General features: G+C 40.5%; 2 protein-coding genes across 2 annotated transcripts; both read right to left on the bottom strand.

The window, feature by feature from the left end:
• Positions 1 to 3,016: 3,016 nt before the first annotated feature.
• LOC149118517 (cytochrome P450 3A19-like) lies at positions 3,017 to 4,866 on the bottom strand (the record flags this gene model as incomplete). Its single annotated transcript, XM_089287433.1, has 2 exons — positions 3,017 to 4,312; positions 4,695 to 4,866. Coding segments are annotated over 2 exons (402 nt in total), but the record flags the coding sequence as incomplete, so codon positions are not given.
• A 2,647-nt stretch (positions 4,867 to 7,513) lies between these two features.
• LOC110043759 (cytochrome P450 4F5-like) lies at positions 7,514 to 19,301 on the bottom strand. The gene is made up of 5 exons (XM_020749257.2): positions 17,691 to 19,301; positions 10,833 to 11,074; positions 10,189 to 10,482; positions 9,027 to 9,531; positions 7,514 to 8,172 (listed from the first exon to the last, which is right to left on the bottom strand). The coding sequence occupies exons 1-5, from the start codon at positions 17,908 to 17,910 to the stop codon at positions 7,952 to 7,954; spliced, it is 1,482 nt and encodes a 493-aa protein (XP_020604916.2). The 5' UTR covers positions 17,911 to 19,301; the 3' UTR covers positions 7,514 to 7,951.
• Positions 19,302 to 19,369: the final 68 nt, after the last annotated feature.

Genomic DNA, 19,369 nt, shown 5'->3' with positions numbered 1-19,369 from the left:
ACTCGTTTTCTACATGAAGCTATTTTTTTTATTTGCGTTTCTCAGGAAATATGTAAAACAAGACAGAAATTAAGAAAATGTTGAAATTTCACTGTCATTGATATTCATGTCGAGTCAAGTAAAACCTGAAACAACCACTTCAAGCCACAGATTCTCAAGTAAATTAAGGCAAGGGCCTCCAGTTATTCACCCGGAAAGTTAGGGGGTAGTGTATCTTTTGAAGCTTTAGTTGTAGCAGCATGAAATTTTGCCAGGTCAAAAGGTTGACAGTTTGTGTCAATTTGGAATGTCGAAAATATGCAAATTGGGTCACGTGGTGTCTTCAAGCCAAATAATCTCTTTTGTTAAATGGGAACACTTTTCTTATGTCCTTAAACTTTGATGTTAGTTTCATGAGTTTAGGGTCATTAGATACATCGTTTCTGCGCTTGGAAAAGTTAAGATACGTAAATAGGAACTTTTAAAAAGACAAATCACTTTTATTGGGGGACTGGGTACTAGTAGAAGAAACCGTTTATTTCCAGAAATAATGAACTATTCAACAATTGCCAAGCACAGTTCCTTTGCTGTTGTCATTAGGACTTATCCCGTACCAGTTCTGTTGAAGCCTTCTTTTTGCAAACTGTTCCCATTTTTGCTTAAAGATTTTCCACGTTTTTTTGGCCGTATCAAGTCACGTGTCCTAATTTGCATAAGTTTGATAAGTCAAAAACAATCACTTTAGAAGATGTATTTGTCTGCCAAAAGTTTATGTTGTCATGAACCAAGCCTCAGAACGTAGACCACCCCCTAACTGTTTTGAGGAAAATAATTGCTGACCCATGCCTTAATTTTCCTGAGTTTGGATATTTTGAGTAAATTTGTGCGGAAGCCGGCTATTATTCTACGGTAGTTTGAGTTTCATTTCTTTAATGCAGATTGTCACAAAATCGCACCGAAAAAAAAGAAACAAAGATCAACTTCCACCAATTTTTAACCTGCATTCATTACGTCGGCCATATGAACAAATTGACAAAGGCCTTGAGTTGTGATTGGTTGATTTAATATTTTTTTACTGGTGGGTTATTTGTTATCAGGTTTTAGTTTTACGATCAGTGAAACCTGTGATTCGTCATCTCCTGTCATGGAATCATCGCGATGCTGTTTCCGCTTCGCGGCCGAACTATAATGTAAATTTACGCCGATTGAAAGGGTACCTTTGATGTGAAATCAGACACATTTTATCCTATTCTGCGTAACAGACAGTTACGTCTGCAAACAGTATCGAGTAATGTACAAAAAAGGACATATACTGAGAATTAAAGTTGGTTTGAATCTCCTCTTCGGGAAAGGCGACAAAACACATGTAATTCAAATACATGTAAACTTTGGTGCATTAATTGTGCTTAGCTTATTTCTCTTCATTCAGTGGAAAAATGAAATGTTATTATAAATAAGCCATGTTGCTTGACAACCTGAAACAAAAAGCGCCGAGATTGTTTCCAGATACATGACTTCTTCACCGATGACTGCTTCTTCACAACGGTTTCGTGGCCGAGTGCTTGTTGACGTCAAATCATGATTATTTTTTATGACGTGCGTGCGGTTTTGTATTCTTCTCGACATAATTAAGAAGCAGTCGTTGAGGGCTACGCTAAATTCTGCGTTAATTACTGGAGATTCCTTTCTGTCAAATGCTCTACGGAAGGCCTAAGCGCAAATGACGTTTATTTCAAGAAATGTTAATTCAGCTGTCCCTGGTATATAAGATGGAGGTTTCAATGATGGTGGAAAATATATTATTGAAGTCTTCGCAAACACAATAAGCAGCTTGCAAGTGAAAAGAGTAAAACGCAAAAATTGCCGAAGAAAGTCTTTCTTATCAAATTTACAACGTGAGTTTAAGCAGTAATTTGTCGGAACATTCATTTATTTTATTGTATCTTTTGCGGTGTACCCTTAATGATTAGTCGATTTTTGTTTTATTTCACAGGGAGACAATTCAAATCAACGCACACAAGGCAGAATAATATACAGAGATCTCTTATATTGAAACTGTCGTTAGGATATTGCGAGATCGAGCGGAAACTTTCAAATTATACAATTTTTGGTTGGATCGTTTGTTCGTATTTTCAGAATGGGTACTCGTGAGGTTCCGCTTTATTTCCTTGCTGGTTGTATGGCGTTCGTGGCATTGTTCGTTCTGTGCTTGATGTTTGCAGTTGTTTGTCCGTACACGAGAATACGTGCGTTTTGTCTCAGATGTTGCGGATACAGAGAGTCCGAGATGGAATATTACGCTAAACTACAACAACAACGAGGAGACATGAGCTAAGCAAACACGAGACCGTGCGAGAAGGATGAATGAAAATTTCAGAATTCTGTATTGGACAGACTGTACACAAGAGAAACTAAACGATTCGAAAGTGAATCAAAGAGGACACTGGATTTTGGAGCCTTGGAAAACGTAAACATTTCATTGTTACGTATTTATTTGACTCTCCAAAGCAACATATGGAAAGTGCGATCCGGCGACCTTCTAATGTAGTACTGCGTGAATCTGTAGAAACTGTTTCAGTTAGCTTTTTAGCCGTACGTCTTCATTGCCTAATAGTACGCACATTAAAAGAAACTGCAATAAATACGTGAGTTTTGAAGCAACAGAAGGAATGGGTGAGAGTCAGTCAGGTTCATTGTTAATTGAAAAATAAAACACAGGTTGCCGTGAAGCAGCACAAAACAAATTTACATATTTCTAATATTCAGGAAACGCCCGTCAACTGATGTATTGTTTACTGAGAAAGCCAGAAGAAAGAAAAGGAAAATGCAATATTTTTTATACAGCGCACCGATATAGTTTTTAAACCTTGATATCATTTTGAGCGCTTTGGTGTTAGACTTATGTTCCCAACATCGTGACCGAGTGGTTCATGTACAGGGCTGTGTAAAGGGAAATAAAAGCGCTCGTAATGTGTACAATTATTCTTATAGTTCGGGATAAACATGTAAATAAGATTAGAAATCATTTATAACTAGATTGTTTCTCATCCATAAAGACTTATTTAATAACGAATTTGTTTTTGAATTTGAACAACTACATTAGTTGTTTTGTTACTTACGAAACGGTAGTACAGGGAGATACAGTGTTTTTTTCACCTTGTTGGAATAGACCATATTCGTACTCTCGGTATTGGATTGGAACTAGCTTGCAACTGAGGTTAATGCGGGGAATCATTTCAAATGCAAATGACATTAATCTCCTTTTTAATGATATTCCCCGCATGAGCCTCCATTGCAAGCTAGTTCCAGTCCAATACCGAGAATGCGAATATGGTCTATTCTGTTAAACAGTTACAGTAGTTATTAATGTCATTCGTGTTAAGTGAGGAACAAAAAAAAAATATTTATAGACATAAACTCCAACAGAAAATAAACAATTACGCAACAACAAACAACAATAAACATACATTTGTTTGGCATTGTAAAAAAACCCTAAAGTCAATCTTTAATTATCAATGGTCATCATGGAAGGCAAGTTTCGTTCTTCAGAAACAACAGTCTTCAGAAACTTCATTAGCCTCTCACTGAACACATTGTCCTTATCAATGGCTCTAAAAAAAGCATTTTTCATCATGTGAAAACGGCGCGTGCGTTCCTCCGCAGAGTATCTCCAAGGGGATCAATTTTCTTGGTCCAATGAGCCACAATTAAGGAGGTCCAGAGCCGTTATAGCTTTGAGTGAGTTAGTCATCTTCCCAGTACGCCTATCGAAACGCGCGCTTTCAAGAATGGACTTCGCGAGGCGACGGCACTTGCCAACCTCTCTACGGGCGCCGAAATCGAGCATTTGCTGTGAAGATCGAGGAAAAACTGCCTCCCCCAGCGTGGAAACTTCAACTGCAGCTCGACCACTATGTCTGAAAAATTATGCTCATGATTCCTCAAATTGGATCTATCTACTTGGAAAGTGAGTCACATTAGCGATTCTCGGCCTCTGTTTTCGAGTAATAGCTTCTCTGGCTGGCTTAAGCCTCTTTAGAGCGGCGTCGCTATTAACAAAATTTAAGACGCCTCGAATTTAAGACTAAAATCAGTTTTTAAAGTCAACTGTTCAATGTTCTTATTCTCAAACGTAAAAGGGGATCTGGCTTCGTTGTCAGTTCAATAATTGGCGTCATGGTGAATCCAGGAATCTCTTCAAAGACAAACTGTTGTATGACAGTGGATAACACAGCTTTCATCTCCACCATGGCAAACTTATTGCCTATACACGAATAAGGACCAGTAGAAAACGGCAAAAAGGCATAAGGATGGACTGGGGGATGACTGTCATCTGTAGGAAAACAATCAAGCTTTATTAAGAATGAAGATTAATTTGCTCCTGATTTGCACGCATTATGGTTGGCTTTTCTGCATTATAGAATTGACAACGACTACACTTATTAGCTATAAGATGGGATATGATGCAAGGCCATCACAAATTACTTCCACCGCCTGTTTCTCCCAGTGCAGGCTGTGCCAACAATTCCCTGTTATGCATCTGCACTTCTGGGTGACCAAACGAGGCCTGCAATCCACTGAAGCAATGTTATCAATGGGGTCCTGTTGGTCAAATCAGGTCAATAAGATTGTCCGAACACTCTCTGAGATTTGCTATCAAATTTACCTGTGTCATCTAATGTTTTAATGTTCTCATGTGGTGCATAAGAGCTTACCATTTTCGTCAAATCTTTGTGGATCAAAAGCATGAGGATCCTTCCAGAACTTTGTTGAATGGTGTACAGTGTCAATTCTTAGAAACACAGTAGTACCCTTGGGAATTTCATATCCACCAATCACATCATTTTCTTTTGCAACACGTATTTTCTTACGTCTTGATTTGAGAAGAAATATGGATTAAACTTTACTATTTGGAGTCAACATAACTACATGTACCACAGTTTTGAAACCTTTGGGATTGAATGTCCGTCACCGGGAATACTCCCTTCAACAGATTATATGGAGAGGCCCTGAGCTGTGCAAAGGGATTCTTAGTGTCTTTACGCTGGGTTTAGAGATTGCAAGAGGTCAAGTATAGTAAAGAGTAGAAAAAACTGTCATGGACAGGATATTAAAGGGCGTGGGAGATATGGTATATAAAAGGGCAAGGGTTTGGACCTCCTAGGCCAGTAAAACGCTCTTGGTAACCTCCCCATTCCCACCACCTAGTCTTGGCAAATGTTTTTATTGTTCTTTACAGAACTAATGCCCTTTTGTTCAGCTGGGGAGACTGACTGTTATTGTCTCCATGAGCTTACTGAAATTAGACTTCTCAAAATGTGAAAAAAAACTTGAAAAGGATATATATGCTCTGCAAACTGGATTATGGACTCATAACGTAATAGAAGTATCTAAGTATCTACATGCTGCTATAATATACGGGAAGTTGAGCTCAGACCTTAATGCCAGTAACTATAAGTACATGATAGTACATTTATTGATAGAAAATATTTAAATTGAAATGAAAACTATTAAAGTTTTAAATTAAAACTAAATGACAGCTATTCTAAACAAAACTTATAGTATATTGCTAGATTAAATTGGAATATGAGTCTATATGAATTCACCTCAAGAACAGTTCCATCTGTTATTTCACGTGCTACCTTTGCCCTTTTATTTTCAGTCACTGGAAGTTAGTCATACAGTGGAATGAATCTCTTTCTCATGATTCGGCCGAAAGCAGCACCTTCGAAAACAGCAGAAAATGCACTTGAAATTTCAGTTTCTCCTGAGAGCAATCTGTTGAAGTGATAACCAAAAGCATACCTCCTAATGATGTCTAGCGTCAGATGAGCCAAGTCTGTGAAGACAGGCACCTCCAAGACTCCTTCAGTTGAACTGGTCAATTGCCCTGTCCAGAGCTGTTTTCAAAACAATAAAACAAATGAACCATATATTCAAAATAAAACGAAGTTCCAAATGTTAACAACTGAGGTATTATAAGCCTAAATATCTTTTAATGTTCAAATATTAGCGGAACTCCTGCGCGCCGAAGTCGCGCGAACGGAGCCCCATGCCTTAGAAAATTTGGTAACCCATCGATCTAAAAAATTTTGGTTGTCACGTGACTGTCCGTACGTACGTCCGTCCGTACGTCAAGCCCAATACCTTGAAAAATAAGAGATTAACACTATTACCATAGGTACATATTGGACATCCATGTTATGGTTAATTGACAGCTGTCAAAACGAGGTATCCACTGACCAGTATCACATGACGATATCGGGATGCATATGTAATTGTTTTTACGCAGAACCGAAAAATACATAACGAACCAAAACAACAAGAAGAATAACAAACACCACAGTTGACTATGTTAAGCTTAAAGCGTATCCTGTCGATTCAATTGAAGGAAAGCAGCGACTCTCGTCCGATCACCGAAGTTTCAAAAGCCCTGTCTGGCAGGGTTGGTATTTGGGTGGGTGACCTACGGGGAAATTACCCGGTGTTGTTGGCTTTTCTCTTTCTTAACATTTTTGTCAATTTTTCGCGACGATTCACCGACTTTTGTTCCAGGCCTTGCATTTATTTTAACCTCACGGTAGATTCGTTAGCGATAAACTCACTAACTCACAAACTCACTAAGCGAGAATTTGAAAACTAGCTAGTGGGAAATTGTAAACTTGCCAGCAAGAATATGACAACTCACTTGCGAGAAATTGTAAACTCGCTGACAAGAAAATGAAATCTCGCCAGCGTGAAGTGAAGCTTCTCAAAAGCAACTCAACCGTAGCTTTCTAGACTTTCTAGAACTCAATTAACCATACATCTTCGAAACTGATCACGTAAGCTTTGCAAGTCCACGATACTGAAGGCCGGTTGGACCAGCATTTACAAGTCTTGACGACCCCTTAACCAGGAAACAAGCAAATTTTGCTTGATTCGCGACTCCAACTTGACTCGGCCTCGAACTTAACTAACGTGCTACGATACAATTCGCGCTGCCAGTTACACAGTACTCTGAGAGCACATGTAGTTAGTCTTTATAAACTTGAGTTCCACTAACCAAAACCACGATTGAAACGAAAGATTGGACCATACTTTTCACTCCAGCATCAACTTCAAATGGTTTTTCGCACGCAGAAATGTCCACACATGGCCAAAAGGAGGAACGAATTAAAATTGAAATTTTAAAGAGGTGCAGGTCATCTGACCTGACCCCCATAGAGACGGTCTCGTGACGGTCCTCGTCACGGGAGAAGTGGGAGAAGGGTACTACTAGAATCCACCATTTTACAGTTGTCTGTTCAGTGACCTGGTCTTGAATGGCAACGAGGGTGGAGGTGACCTTGTTTTGACAAAGACCTCACTGTTTTTTCTGTGTAAATCAAGTTGTTCGTATGCTAATTAGTTGGCATTTGCATGAGAAAAGCAGAGAGATCTTTATCAAGGCAAGGTCACCTTCAGCCTCGCTTGTAGTCATAGCCCAGGTATCTAAGCACACAACTGTAAAATGACCTATTGACGGATGCATTTCTTCTTCAATTTTCACCTCTAGTTTTTCCTGTGACTTTATTTAAGTGTCATGACCGTATAACTTGTAAATTATCATTAATAGTCCAATGCTAATGTGTGGACACCAATTAATACTAGTTATTGAAAAAGTACAAAAAAGATATAGAATTATGATAAGTGCAGGGCGTTGCGTGAAATGGTCGTTAATAAATGCAAAGTCCTATGTAAAAATCAATTCAACGAAGAAATATACGTTACAAATTTATAATTAATAGATAATAATTTATTAACAATTAGTTAATTAATTTATTAGTTTATAATTAATTTATAATTAATTATTGCAAATTATAGTTATAAATTATCGTAAAAAACATAGCTTCACTGGCTAGTTTTAGTATGTATATTGTCTTATTATCGACTCCGACCTCATGTTTAGCAAAATTGTAACACAGGCAAAACTATTTTAATATTCAACTTGTCAATTTTTTATCCTCAAACGTAATGGTGGATCTGGCTTTGCTGTCAGTCGAATAATTGGCGTCACAGTGAATCCAGGAATCTCTTCAAAGACAAACTGTTGTATGAGAGTGGATAACACAGCTTTCATCTCCACCATGGCAAACTTGTTGCCTATGCACGAATAAGTACCCGTAGAAAATGGCAAAAAGGCATAAGGATGAACTGGGAGATGACTGTCATCTGTAGGAAAACAGACAAGCTTTATTAACAAGGAATATTGCACCCGCTTTCACTAGTGTTGGGTGCATAGGCGACACCTTTCGACATGCCATCTTTCGACATGCTATGTAAACGGCTGAAAGACCGTTAAACTGTGAAACTGGCAATTTTTCCGGTTATTAGCAGGAGAAACGGCAAATAAATGATAATTACTGACCTCAAATGGCTGAAGGAGATTGCGGACTTTGCGTGTTTCCCGATTTACGGGATAATTCAAACGATTTTAGTGTAATCGATCGGTTCCCAATAGTGACTAGGCCACTGCCGCTTTTGATATTCGCAAGGTGTAAACATTTAAAACAGTCGATTCATTTCTCCCGGAATGACTTCCTCATACTCCTAACTCTGGTTTGATGTCAAATAAATCCATCTTTCATCACTAAAATTCGAGTTCGACCGTGAAGAAGTCAGTTTCTGCTTACATGTTTGACGTAGGCCAGGTTACATAGCATGTCGAAAGATGTCACCTATGGGTCCCTGTGCACGTAACACTGAAAGCGAGCGTAACTTGCACGCATTATGGTTTGAATTGGTAACAACTACACTTATTGGCTCCTGGATGGGATGATGCTGGGCCATCAAATTACTTCCGCCCCCTCTTCAGTGCAGGTCGTCCCTTCAGTTCGCTGTTATGCAACTGCACTCCTGGGTGACCAAACGAGGCCTGCAATCCACTGAAGCAATGTTATTAATGGGGTCCTGTTGTTGGTCAAATTAGGTCAATAAGACTGTCCGATCACTCTCTGAGATTTGCTATCAAATGAACATGTGTCATCTAATGTTTTAATGTTCTCATGTGGTACATAAGAGCTTACCATTTTCGTCAAATCTCTCTGGATCAAAAACACGAGGATCCTTCCAGAACTTTGTTGAATGGTGTACAGCGTCAATTCCTAGAAACACAGTAGTACCCTTGGGAATTTCATATCCACCAATCACATCATTTTCTTTTGCAACGCGCACTGCCATAATTGCTGGGGCGTGCAGCCGCAGAGATTCCTTTATTACATTTCCAAGAAACTTCAACTCGGCCAGTTTTGCCCACGTCAATTCTGATGAGTCCTTCATAACCAACTGGATCTCTTCTCGGACCTGTTCAGCTATGTCTGGGTGTCTCGCAAGTTCATACAAGGTCCACATCATGGACACACTGGTAGTTTCATGACCAGCTAACATGAAGGTAAACACCTGGGCTCTGAGAAGTTCATCATCCATGGTGGCCCCTGTTTCCTCGTCGTGTTGGTCCATAAGCAAGCTTAACAAGTCTCTCTTAGAAGACTCAATTCCTTCTTCCTTTTTCTTACGTTTTGATTTGATTATCTTTAGTAAAGAAATATGGATTACTTTACTATTTGGAGTCAGCTTAGCTGTACCACAGTTTTGAGACCTCTGGGACTGAATGCCCTCTCCCTGAAGGTACTCCCTACAGTAGATTATATGGAGAGGCTCTGATCTGTGCAAAGGGATTCTGAGTGTTTTTACGCTGGGTTTAGGGATTTCAAGAGCTTAAGTATAGTAAAGAGTAGGCCAAACTGTCACGAACAGGATATTAAAGAAGTGTGGGAAGGGGCACACCTTTTCTGTGTCAGAAATGGTATCTAAAGGGGCAAGGGTTTGGACCTCCTCAGCCCAAAAAACCTAGTTCATAACCTCCCCACTCACACCACCTAGTCTTGCAAGGCAACTGTTTTTATTGTTCTTTGGAGAACTAATGCCCTTTAATTCAGCTGGGGAAACTGATTGGAACTTACTGAGCTTACTTGATAAAGACAGTTTTCAAAATATTGAAAAAGAGAAGTTGAAAAGGATAATGTTCTGCAAAGGGGATTATGGACTCATTGCATAATGTAATGGAGGGATCTAAGTATCCACATGCTGCTATAGTTTGCAGGGAGTTAAGCCAGGCGTTAGTGGCTTACAATGATAAGGATGCCATTACCCAGGTACATGTAAGTGTATGAATTCATATAAATTCACCTTAAGAACAGTCCCATTTGTTATTTCAAGTGCTTTCTTTGCCCTTTTATTCTCGGCCAGTGGAAGGTAGTCATATAGTGGAATGAATTTCCTTCGCAAGACTCGGCCATAAGCAGTGCCTTTGATAGCAGCAGAAAATGCACTTGAAATTTCAGTTTCTCCTGACAGCACAGTGTTGAAATGATAACCAAAGGCACACCTCCCAATGATATCTAACGTCAGATGAGCCAAGTCTGAGTAGACAGGCACCTCCAAGAATCCTTCAGTTGTATTGGTCAATTGTTCTGTCCAGAGCTGTTTACAAAAAACAAATGATCCTTATGATCAAAATAAAAGCAAGTTCCAAATTTGAACAACTTGGAGTTGTAACCCAAGTATGTTTTCAATTTTCAAATACTGGACACTAACAGCAGATATCTTTCCAAATAAATCAAAAAGGCTACTGATTTGTGCAATCAAAACCATTGACTGAACCAAGCTAGTATATTTTATTAAAAATAATTTGCTGCGCATGCACAAGTTAGGTGTGATCAGTTACGTCATGCCATTTTTTTTTTTTAAATATATTTATTTGTTTATATATTGAAGAAATATTATATGTATTTGAAACCATACACTCGCACGATTTGTTATTTATAGCTCACCTTCACAAGATTGCTGGTAACATCTTCAAAATCATCTACCATCCCGGTCAAATTATTATAATTAAATGTAGGATTGATCATTTTACGTTGATGAGCATGATCTTTCCCAACAGAGGAGAATAAACCGTTACCAATGCTGGGTATAAGAAACTGCAAAATTGGAGCGCGATCATAGTTCTTGGAATTTGTTACAGCCACATGCTTGATCAGATCAGGATCGGACAAGACGACTCTTGGTTCCCCTAGGTACAGAACAGTCACAAAGGCATATATTACAAAATAAATGTACATTCTATCATATGCATGTCTCCATACAAATACTAACTAGACTTGATGGAGTGGGCAGCAAAATATAAAGAATATAGCCTTTAACAAGCTCAGCTGGCTTATCTCAGGTTTCTGTGGCATGAAGTGGCTGGGAATATTAAATGACAATAAAACCCAGGCTACATGGAATTCTTGTCTGTTGCAGGCTACTCCCCAATATTCAGCCAGGTTGTCCCAGGTTGTCAGAGTTACTAGTACCATAGTACGAGTCAAATTAGAGCCCCATTGTGAGTAATAAGTCAAGTTCGCGTCAAGGTAGATCTGTTTTTTGTGTGTTTGATTGTTTCATTGGTCTTTTCGTGTGTTTTATTAGTCTCTTTTTTAACTGCTGATTACGAGGGATCTGTATAAAAGGTGGGAGACTTTTTAAGGTATCATAACAGCTTTGAGTTTCAATCGCTACGAAATCAAAACAGTCAAAATTTTCGTCATCGTTAACATGCCTACACAGAGTGTATTGCTCGTGAAAATTCAGTCAGAGGGAGTCAGCAAGGCCTCCGGGACAATAGTTGTCTCCGTTGGTAACAAACGGGAATCTCCCGGTGTAATTGCCGTTTTGCTGTGCAAACTGCTGCTTCCATCGACTGTCGCTGTGTTACCTATCTGTCCATGTCCGTATCTGAAAGTGTTCTTGAGAGTACGCCAGTCGCTGAGAGTACGTAGTTGACTTCACTTAGTCTCTCTCCACCATCTACGACCCACTTGCCGATCCTGCTCTTGATTAGTCCAGCATTTATCCTTGATCCACTATCTACCTGCAGCCATAGAGAAGAGCTCTTCCTTTGCTGTTGCCTTCCAAATCCTTGAAGACTCCACTATGAAAGGTAGACCGAAGCTTGTAGACAACAGAGGCTGCTGCTTCAACATCAAACGTCACAGAGCCAATGTGACTGACTGGCAATGCCCAGTCAGGCCAGAGGTACCTATTGCTAAGTTATCTCAGTTGCTTATTTTATCATTATGGTTTCTAAAACTCGATTAACTAGTTAATTGATTCTCCTCAAGGTCAACCCATGCCAGTTCCTGGCCTGTGTCCGTTGTTACGTCGGGAAGGAAGAAGAATGACTATTACAAGTCCTTAAGCAGCTTCCCCGATCGACTTTGACCTTCACCTTAGACTTTGAGAGAGCAGTCTGAGCAGCCTTGAGAAGGGTGATCCCGCATACCAAACTGCAGGGATGCGTGTTTCATTGGACGCAGGGTGAATTTCTCAATGGGAAATCAACCCAATCTCGTTCCAGAGTCTTCGTCCCCCTTGACCAGCGGTCGGAAAACGAGAGCTCTGGGAGCAACCATTTTGAAATAACCGAATTCTGGTGATTCTGCCTATCCGGTTTCACTGCGCAATCTGCATCTACGGCGCATGCCTGAAATGGTTGCTCCCAGAGCTCTCGTTTTCCGACCGCTGGTCAAGGGGAACGAAGACTCTGGGAACGAGATTGGAAATCAACCCAGTCAAATAAACGGAATCGTACGTACTACGAGTTTTTTTTTTTATCGAATTTGAAATTGATGTTACTGAAAAAGCAAATCAGCTCTAAATTCAATTTTTTATTTTATTCCGTTTTTCCCCAGGTGCAGGAATTCGACTTACCGTCGGCGTACAAACATGATTGCGGTGCCTACTCCTTCATAAGGAAGATAATGGCGCCGCCCTTCCTGCCTAAAAACGAGATCAGACCAATGTTTTACCACCTCCAGCGCCAAGCTCCCGTTACACTGCAGCCGTTCACAGAGTACGTATCCAGCAACTACACCACCTGGGCACCTTCAGACTGGACCGTCTTCACGCAAGCCGTACGGACCAACAACGAGGTCGAGGGGTGGCCTCATGGCCTCGACCGCCGAGCCTCTGGACGTGGACAGCTGCACTTGTGCCTACTATCAGGTTCTAGTGGAAATCCTGCAACCCTTACCATTCTCACGACAAAAAGGGAAACCTACATGTCATGTAAAACGACAAAAACAAGAGAAGAAAATGTCGATGGCCAAAAACTGCTATTTGTACCAGGTGAGTTTATTTAAAACGAGGCAAAGACTCGAAGTGATAACCTTTATTCAGTAATCGATTAAAAGTCAATTAACAGCAGTTTTAAACACATCCAGACTCCAGACAGGCTCACAAATCCATTCGGTGGATTCTTTTCGTTGTTAATTTCTTCCTGGCACTGTAAAGTGTAAAGATGATGTTCACTCGCCACGCCATCTTGTTCACTCGACGAGTCTGATCCACTCAAGAATCGTCGTTTCCTAATTCCAGTGGTTCGAGCTGACATTGTTGTATTTAATGGACAGTCTCAAATCAGATATCAAAATCGTAATCCATTCACACGTCGGCTCGTCAATTAACTCCAGAAAATACTTGAAACAAACTCAATTACTACAAGGAAATCATTTGGTCTTGAACATAACCTCACCACATATGACGTCACAAATACCTACATGCATATTCGTTTCCACTCTTAACGCGGCCATTTCTGGTTTGTTTTCGCAAAGTTTTCGGAGAACGTCTTTTCGTGTCTTGAGAGTCACAGTTCGCAAAAAATCACTTTTTTAGAGTCGATTCTGCTTCATGTTGGTATAGCTGATTTTGTGTCCAAATTTCTTTGCATTTGGGTTTTCCTACCGAAACGATATCCGTCAGGTGTCCCTGACCTATTTCAGTTTTCGGCAGAGTTTTCGGTTCATCATTGTTTCGGTTTCAGTCTTCGGGCTACTGAAGGAATACCACCTCTAACTTTGCAGTCAGAGGGGGAGAAAATAGATGAGGGTGGCAAAGGGTTTTTGCGTGACGCGTGATCGCCCCAAAATTAGCAGAGACCATTATAAAATTTTCCGTCCAAAATTAGCAGAGTTATCATAAAGACGTTATGCATCAGTCAATTCCAGCAGTGCCCATCCCGCCCCCCCCCCCCGGGCTCACCCCCGGGCATTAGCATTTTTTTAAAAAAATGGGCAAATTCCCCGGGGTGGGGACAAAGAAAGAGGGCAAATGCCCCGCCCCCGGGATCGTCACCTTCCAACACCTCTGCAGTTTTTTAATTAATCAGTGAATAAAACGGTAAGACTTCAAGGACAACAGTACGTGTTAGTTGATTCTGATTATATTTATTTCGTTATATTTGTTTTTAACAGCTTGCTAGAGGATAGCTGGGATTGCGGTGGACGTGCCCCCAGCCGCGAGCGATGATAGGCGCCTGTATTCACAGGCTACTTTCTCTGTGAAGAATCAAGACATTTTAAACGATGATGCATTGCATTTTAAGCTCGTAAGATCTGTCTTGAAGATCGTATCATTTGAATTCGCAAACCTTAAGTATTTTAACTCTACTTTCATGAATTTAAAAAATGCTAGACTAGTTTTGAATGCGAAATGCAAAATAGTCGTGTTCACGTCAGTGATTGTTTTGTGATATAAAACAAAATATAGTTCACCTTGTTGCTTATAGTTGTATGCTTACAAGTGATGAAGAAATATCTAAAATTGAGAAAACATGCCCTTTAAAACATCTGCAAGTTTCTCTAGTCCCTGACGAACAAGCCATTGTTCAACAAATGCCTCGTCTTTCCCGATGAACTCATTCATGGCACTTTCCAAAACACTTGTGTCGAATGCCCGGGGGTCGCCCCGGGGTATGCAAATGCCCAGCCCTCGGGCCGCGATAAAATTGCGGATGCCCTACCCCCGGGACTGACAACGTGAGCAAATGCCCCACGGTTGCCCGGGGGGGATGGGCACTGCTGGAATTGACTGATGCATTATGTCATTCACAGACATAAAAACGTCGCCGCACAGAAGAGGGATTACAGGGGTAAAGCATTGGCACAAATATTTCCTGTATAATTGATGCATGGCAGAGGTGGCATAGACTTCTTCTCAATCCGTACGCAAGATCTTTGCACAGTTAGCCCGTGAACAGGCTCCCGATTGTGTTATAGGGGAAGGCAAAAAACAGGCGGGCAGAGATAGCCAAGAGTGGTCTGGAGAGGGAAAAATCCTACCACACCAGGTTTGCTTCGCTTGTCTCATTTTATTTTTTCGCGTTCGTCGCGAGTCTGTTCACAGACGCGGTGAAAACTCTCCCGGATTATCCAGGAGCCTCATGAATACAGACCGAGTCTCCCGGTCTCCCGTACGGATCACCACTTTCATTTTCGGGGGAAAATGTTTGGAATATTTGCCGATGCATTTTTGTGGTTGAATCGGCAGAGTTCTCCTTTTATCGTGAAGAATATAAAAGTAGAAACCGACACAACGTAGGATGATTCTTTGAAGGTTCATTTTATACCATATTTCGGCTGGCCAAACCAGCCTTCTTCGGGTGAGAAGGCTGGTTTGGCCAGCCGAAATATAGTGCCCCTTTAAAAAAATCGTCCTACGTTGTGTCGGTTTCTGCTTTTATATATACGGGTTATTGACCAAGTGTGAGGTCAAGATGGCTGGATATTGGCCAAGCTCTTTTTTTGCGAGTTTATGGACCGAGGCGGAGTCGAGGTCCATAAACTCGCAAAAAAAGAACGAGGCCAATATCCAGCCATCTTGACCGAACAAGCTTGGTCAATAAAGGATTTATTGTGAAGGTGAATTAATCAACATGACACGAGCGTGGGACAAAGAAAAATTCTGAGTCCCCGACAGGAATCGAACCCATGACCTCCTCTAATCGGCTTCACATATAAAATAAAGATTATTATATGGCAAGCTCCGCGAGCGGGCAAGATGAATCAAATCCTGCGCTGTGATTGGCTACCCGAGCGGGCAAGATGGGGCTATCTTGCCCACTCGGGACTACCCGCCGTGTCCCGCAAGAAAAATTTCCCCGAAAGCCATATAATAAATCCTTTGATAAGTTAATAAAGATGGTGAATTTTAATTTAGTGAATTTTAAATTTAATAAAGATGGTGAATTTTAAAATTCGCCATCTTTATTAACTTATCACTACTCACGATGAATTCGATAGCGTTGATCCTAGCAGTATGCAGGACACCTATCACATATGAACTCAGTTAAATGACCTTGCTCTCCATGAGTTTTCGTAGCTCAGTGGATAGAGCGCCCGCCCGGTGTTCGGGAGGTCATGGGTTCGATTCCTGTCGGGGACTCAGAATTTTTCTTTGTCCCACGCTCGTGTCATGTTGATTAATTCACCTTCACATTTCATTACCGAGCTTAAAATTCACCATCTTTATTAACTTATCAAAGGATTTATTATATGGCTTTCGGAGAAATTTTTCTTGCGGGACACGGCGGGTAGTCCCGAGCGGGCAAGATAGCCCCATCTTGCCCGCTCGGGTAGCCAATCACAGCGCAGGATTTGATTCATCTTGTCCGCTCGCGGAGCTTGCCATATAATAATCTTTATTTTATATGTGAAGCCGATTAGATTACTATTGATCCAACGTGTACCAGCAGGATCATCGTTCCGGTTGCTTGCTTAAACATTTCATACCCCTTTTATCGACCCGTTTAGGGTCGAGAAAGTAAAATTGGTGATGTACTTACTTCATTTTACGTGACACGTGATTTGTGAAAAACATTCTCCGTGACACGTGATTTAATAGAAAAATTTAGCGTGATTGGTACCCCCGCCCGCCCCCTTTTGCCACCCTCATAGATGCTTTATGGTCGACTGATTATGGAAAGATATGCGAGAAATTAGCGAAGGTTAAGCTTGTTCTCATCACCAAACTGGGGTTTTTGCGTAGCTGACTGCAGATGATGAATATATCAGCTGTAACTGTGGAAAACTTTCTTTAACGGATCTACCAGACGTTTATCCACAACATAGGGGGCGCGTATGTAATAGCTCATTAACCAGAACCGAAAAATTCCAAACGAGACAAAACAACAAGAAGAATAACAAACACCACAGATGATCATGTCAAGCTAAGCGTATCCGGATCCTGACGACTCTTTCGAAGGAAAGCTCTGCCTCGTCTTATCACCGAAGTTTTAAAAGCCCTGTCTGGCAGGATTAGTACTTGGTTGGGAGTATCCGGTGTTGTTAGCCTTTCACTTTCTGAACATTTTTTGTCAATTTTCCCTCGACGATTTACCGACTTCAGTTCTAGACCTTGCATTTATTTACCTGAACTTTTTATATGAAAACTCGCTAGTGAGAAATTGAAAACTCGCCAGCGTGAGCCAGCAAGAATATGAGAAGCCGCTTGCAAGAAATTGTAAACTCGCTGGCAAGGGAATGAAAACTCACCAGCGAGACCTGAAGCTTCCCAAAAGCAACTCAACCAGCGAGCTTTCTAGAACTCAACCATACATCTGCGAAACTGACAGGCCATGTAAGCTTTGCAACTCCACGATACTGAGGGCCGATTGGACAAGGATTTATGAGTCTAAAGACCAAACAAGCGAATTTAACTTGACCCGTGACTCAGCGTGACTCCAACTTGACTACGATCACCGTACGATACAACTCGGGGTGTCAGCTACTGAGAGCATTTTACAGTTACATGTACCTAAAGACAATTTCTTTAATTATGGCTTACTTTTCTTGAGTTTGTGTTCCACTTACCAAAACCAAGATTGAAACGAAATATTGGACCGTACTTTTCACTCCAATCCCGCATCAACTTCAAATGGTTTTTCTCACGAAGAAAAGTCCACAAATGACCAAAAACAGGAACAGAACCATCGGGCTTTGGAATTTTTCTCAACGGCGAAATAAATTCCTCTTTACAGAACGTGTACATGAACCATAGCAAAATAGAAACGGTCAGAATAAACATGATCATTTTGGATGTTTAACCTAGACTTTAGAAATACAAAAACCCTGTGAATATTTGATCTCTTCTTAGCGAAGGAAACAGTCACGCACACTTGGCCATGACACTCCAACTCGCCCTACTCCTGTAAGTAACCCAAACTGACCTCCGCTCGAGACGGTTTCGTGACGGTCCTCGTCACGGGTAATTTGACCGTCACGCACGTCACATCATGATTCAACACTTGCTAATACCGCGCGGTTGACGGGGAGGTGGGTGAAGGGTACTACTTGAATTGACTGATGCATTTCTCCTTCAATTTTCACCCCTTTACCTTCCCCTAATTTTTCCTATGACTGGTATTTGAGTGTTGCAACCGTATTATTTTGGAAATTTTAACAGTCCATACTAATGTGGGAACACTAATTTATACTGGTTATTGAAAAAGCACAAAAAAGACGTAGAATTATGATAATGGCTCTGTCATTTCAAAGCCCGCCCATCATTCCCCAGCCATAACCCACACGGTGGGCCGTGAGAACAGTGCAAATGCCTCATAATAAAAGTTAAAGCTCAACACTTCTACGTAAAAAAGGATCTTCTGTTAAAGTGCCACTATGACGAAATTCTCGATATCCATTTTTTTTACATTTTCGTAGGCAATAGGTCTTTCCTAGATAGCTTGCCAAATTTCAATCTGTTACGAACATTAGAACTCGCGGTTTTTAGACCTTTATTTCCGAGAATTTACGGCCGCCATTAATTTTCCTCGTTTCAAGTTTTGGTTGAGAATTGGAGAAAATGATGTCATTTTCTCAAAAATACCGCACTGGTTGAAATTATAATAACAATTAATGTAGAAAATTGCACAAATATATGAGCCAAAGTTTTTGTTATTCTTTATGCGAATTGCTGTAGTAATTGTTATTATAATTTCAACCCGTGTATTATTTTTGAGAAAATGATGTCATTTTCTCCAATTCTCAACCAAGACTTGGAACAAGGAAAATTAATGGCGGCCGCAAATTCTCGGAAATAAAGGTCCAAAAAAACATGAGTTCTAATGTTCGTAATAGATTGAAATTTTCCAACTATCTAGGAAAGATCTATTGTGTACGAAAATGTAAAAAATGGGTATCGAGAATTTGATCATAGTCAGTGGCACTTTCATAATTTGGTATTAAAATCTTGTTATAGTTTGATCATGACTGTTATTCATGTGTAATCAACTCTTTTACATAAAGCGTACTGAAATTGATTCAAACATGGTCAGAAGTAGCGCACAGCGATCTCCGCAAAGACAAAGACAAACCTCCAAAGAGGCTGTTTGCAGAGAAAACTCGTTGAAAGAAGGCTTATCCCTGTTATTGTTATATAATAAGCTTATACGTTTACATATTATTGTCATCTATCGTGTTCGCAATCGCTTCTCGACTCGATTTTCTCCGGCACGTGGAACATGAATTTATCGCGGTGGTAGTGAGTCACG

This window comes from Orbicella faveolata, unplaced genomic scaffold (assembly GCF_042242905.1).
Source record: "Orbicella faveolata isolate gen_17 unplaced genomic scaffold, um_ofav_v1 contig_1, whole genome shotgun sequence".
Lineage (NCBI taxonomy): Eukaryota > Metazoa > Cnidaria > Anthozoa > Scleractinia > Merulinidae > Orbicella > Orbicella faveolata.
The sequence above is the reverse complement of the archived record's forward strand: the minus strand, read 5'-3'. Positions and strand labels throughout refer to the sequence as shown.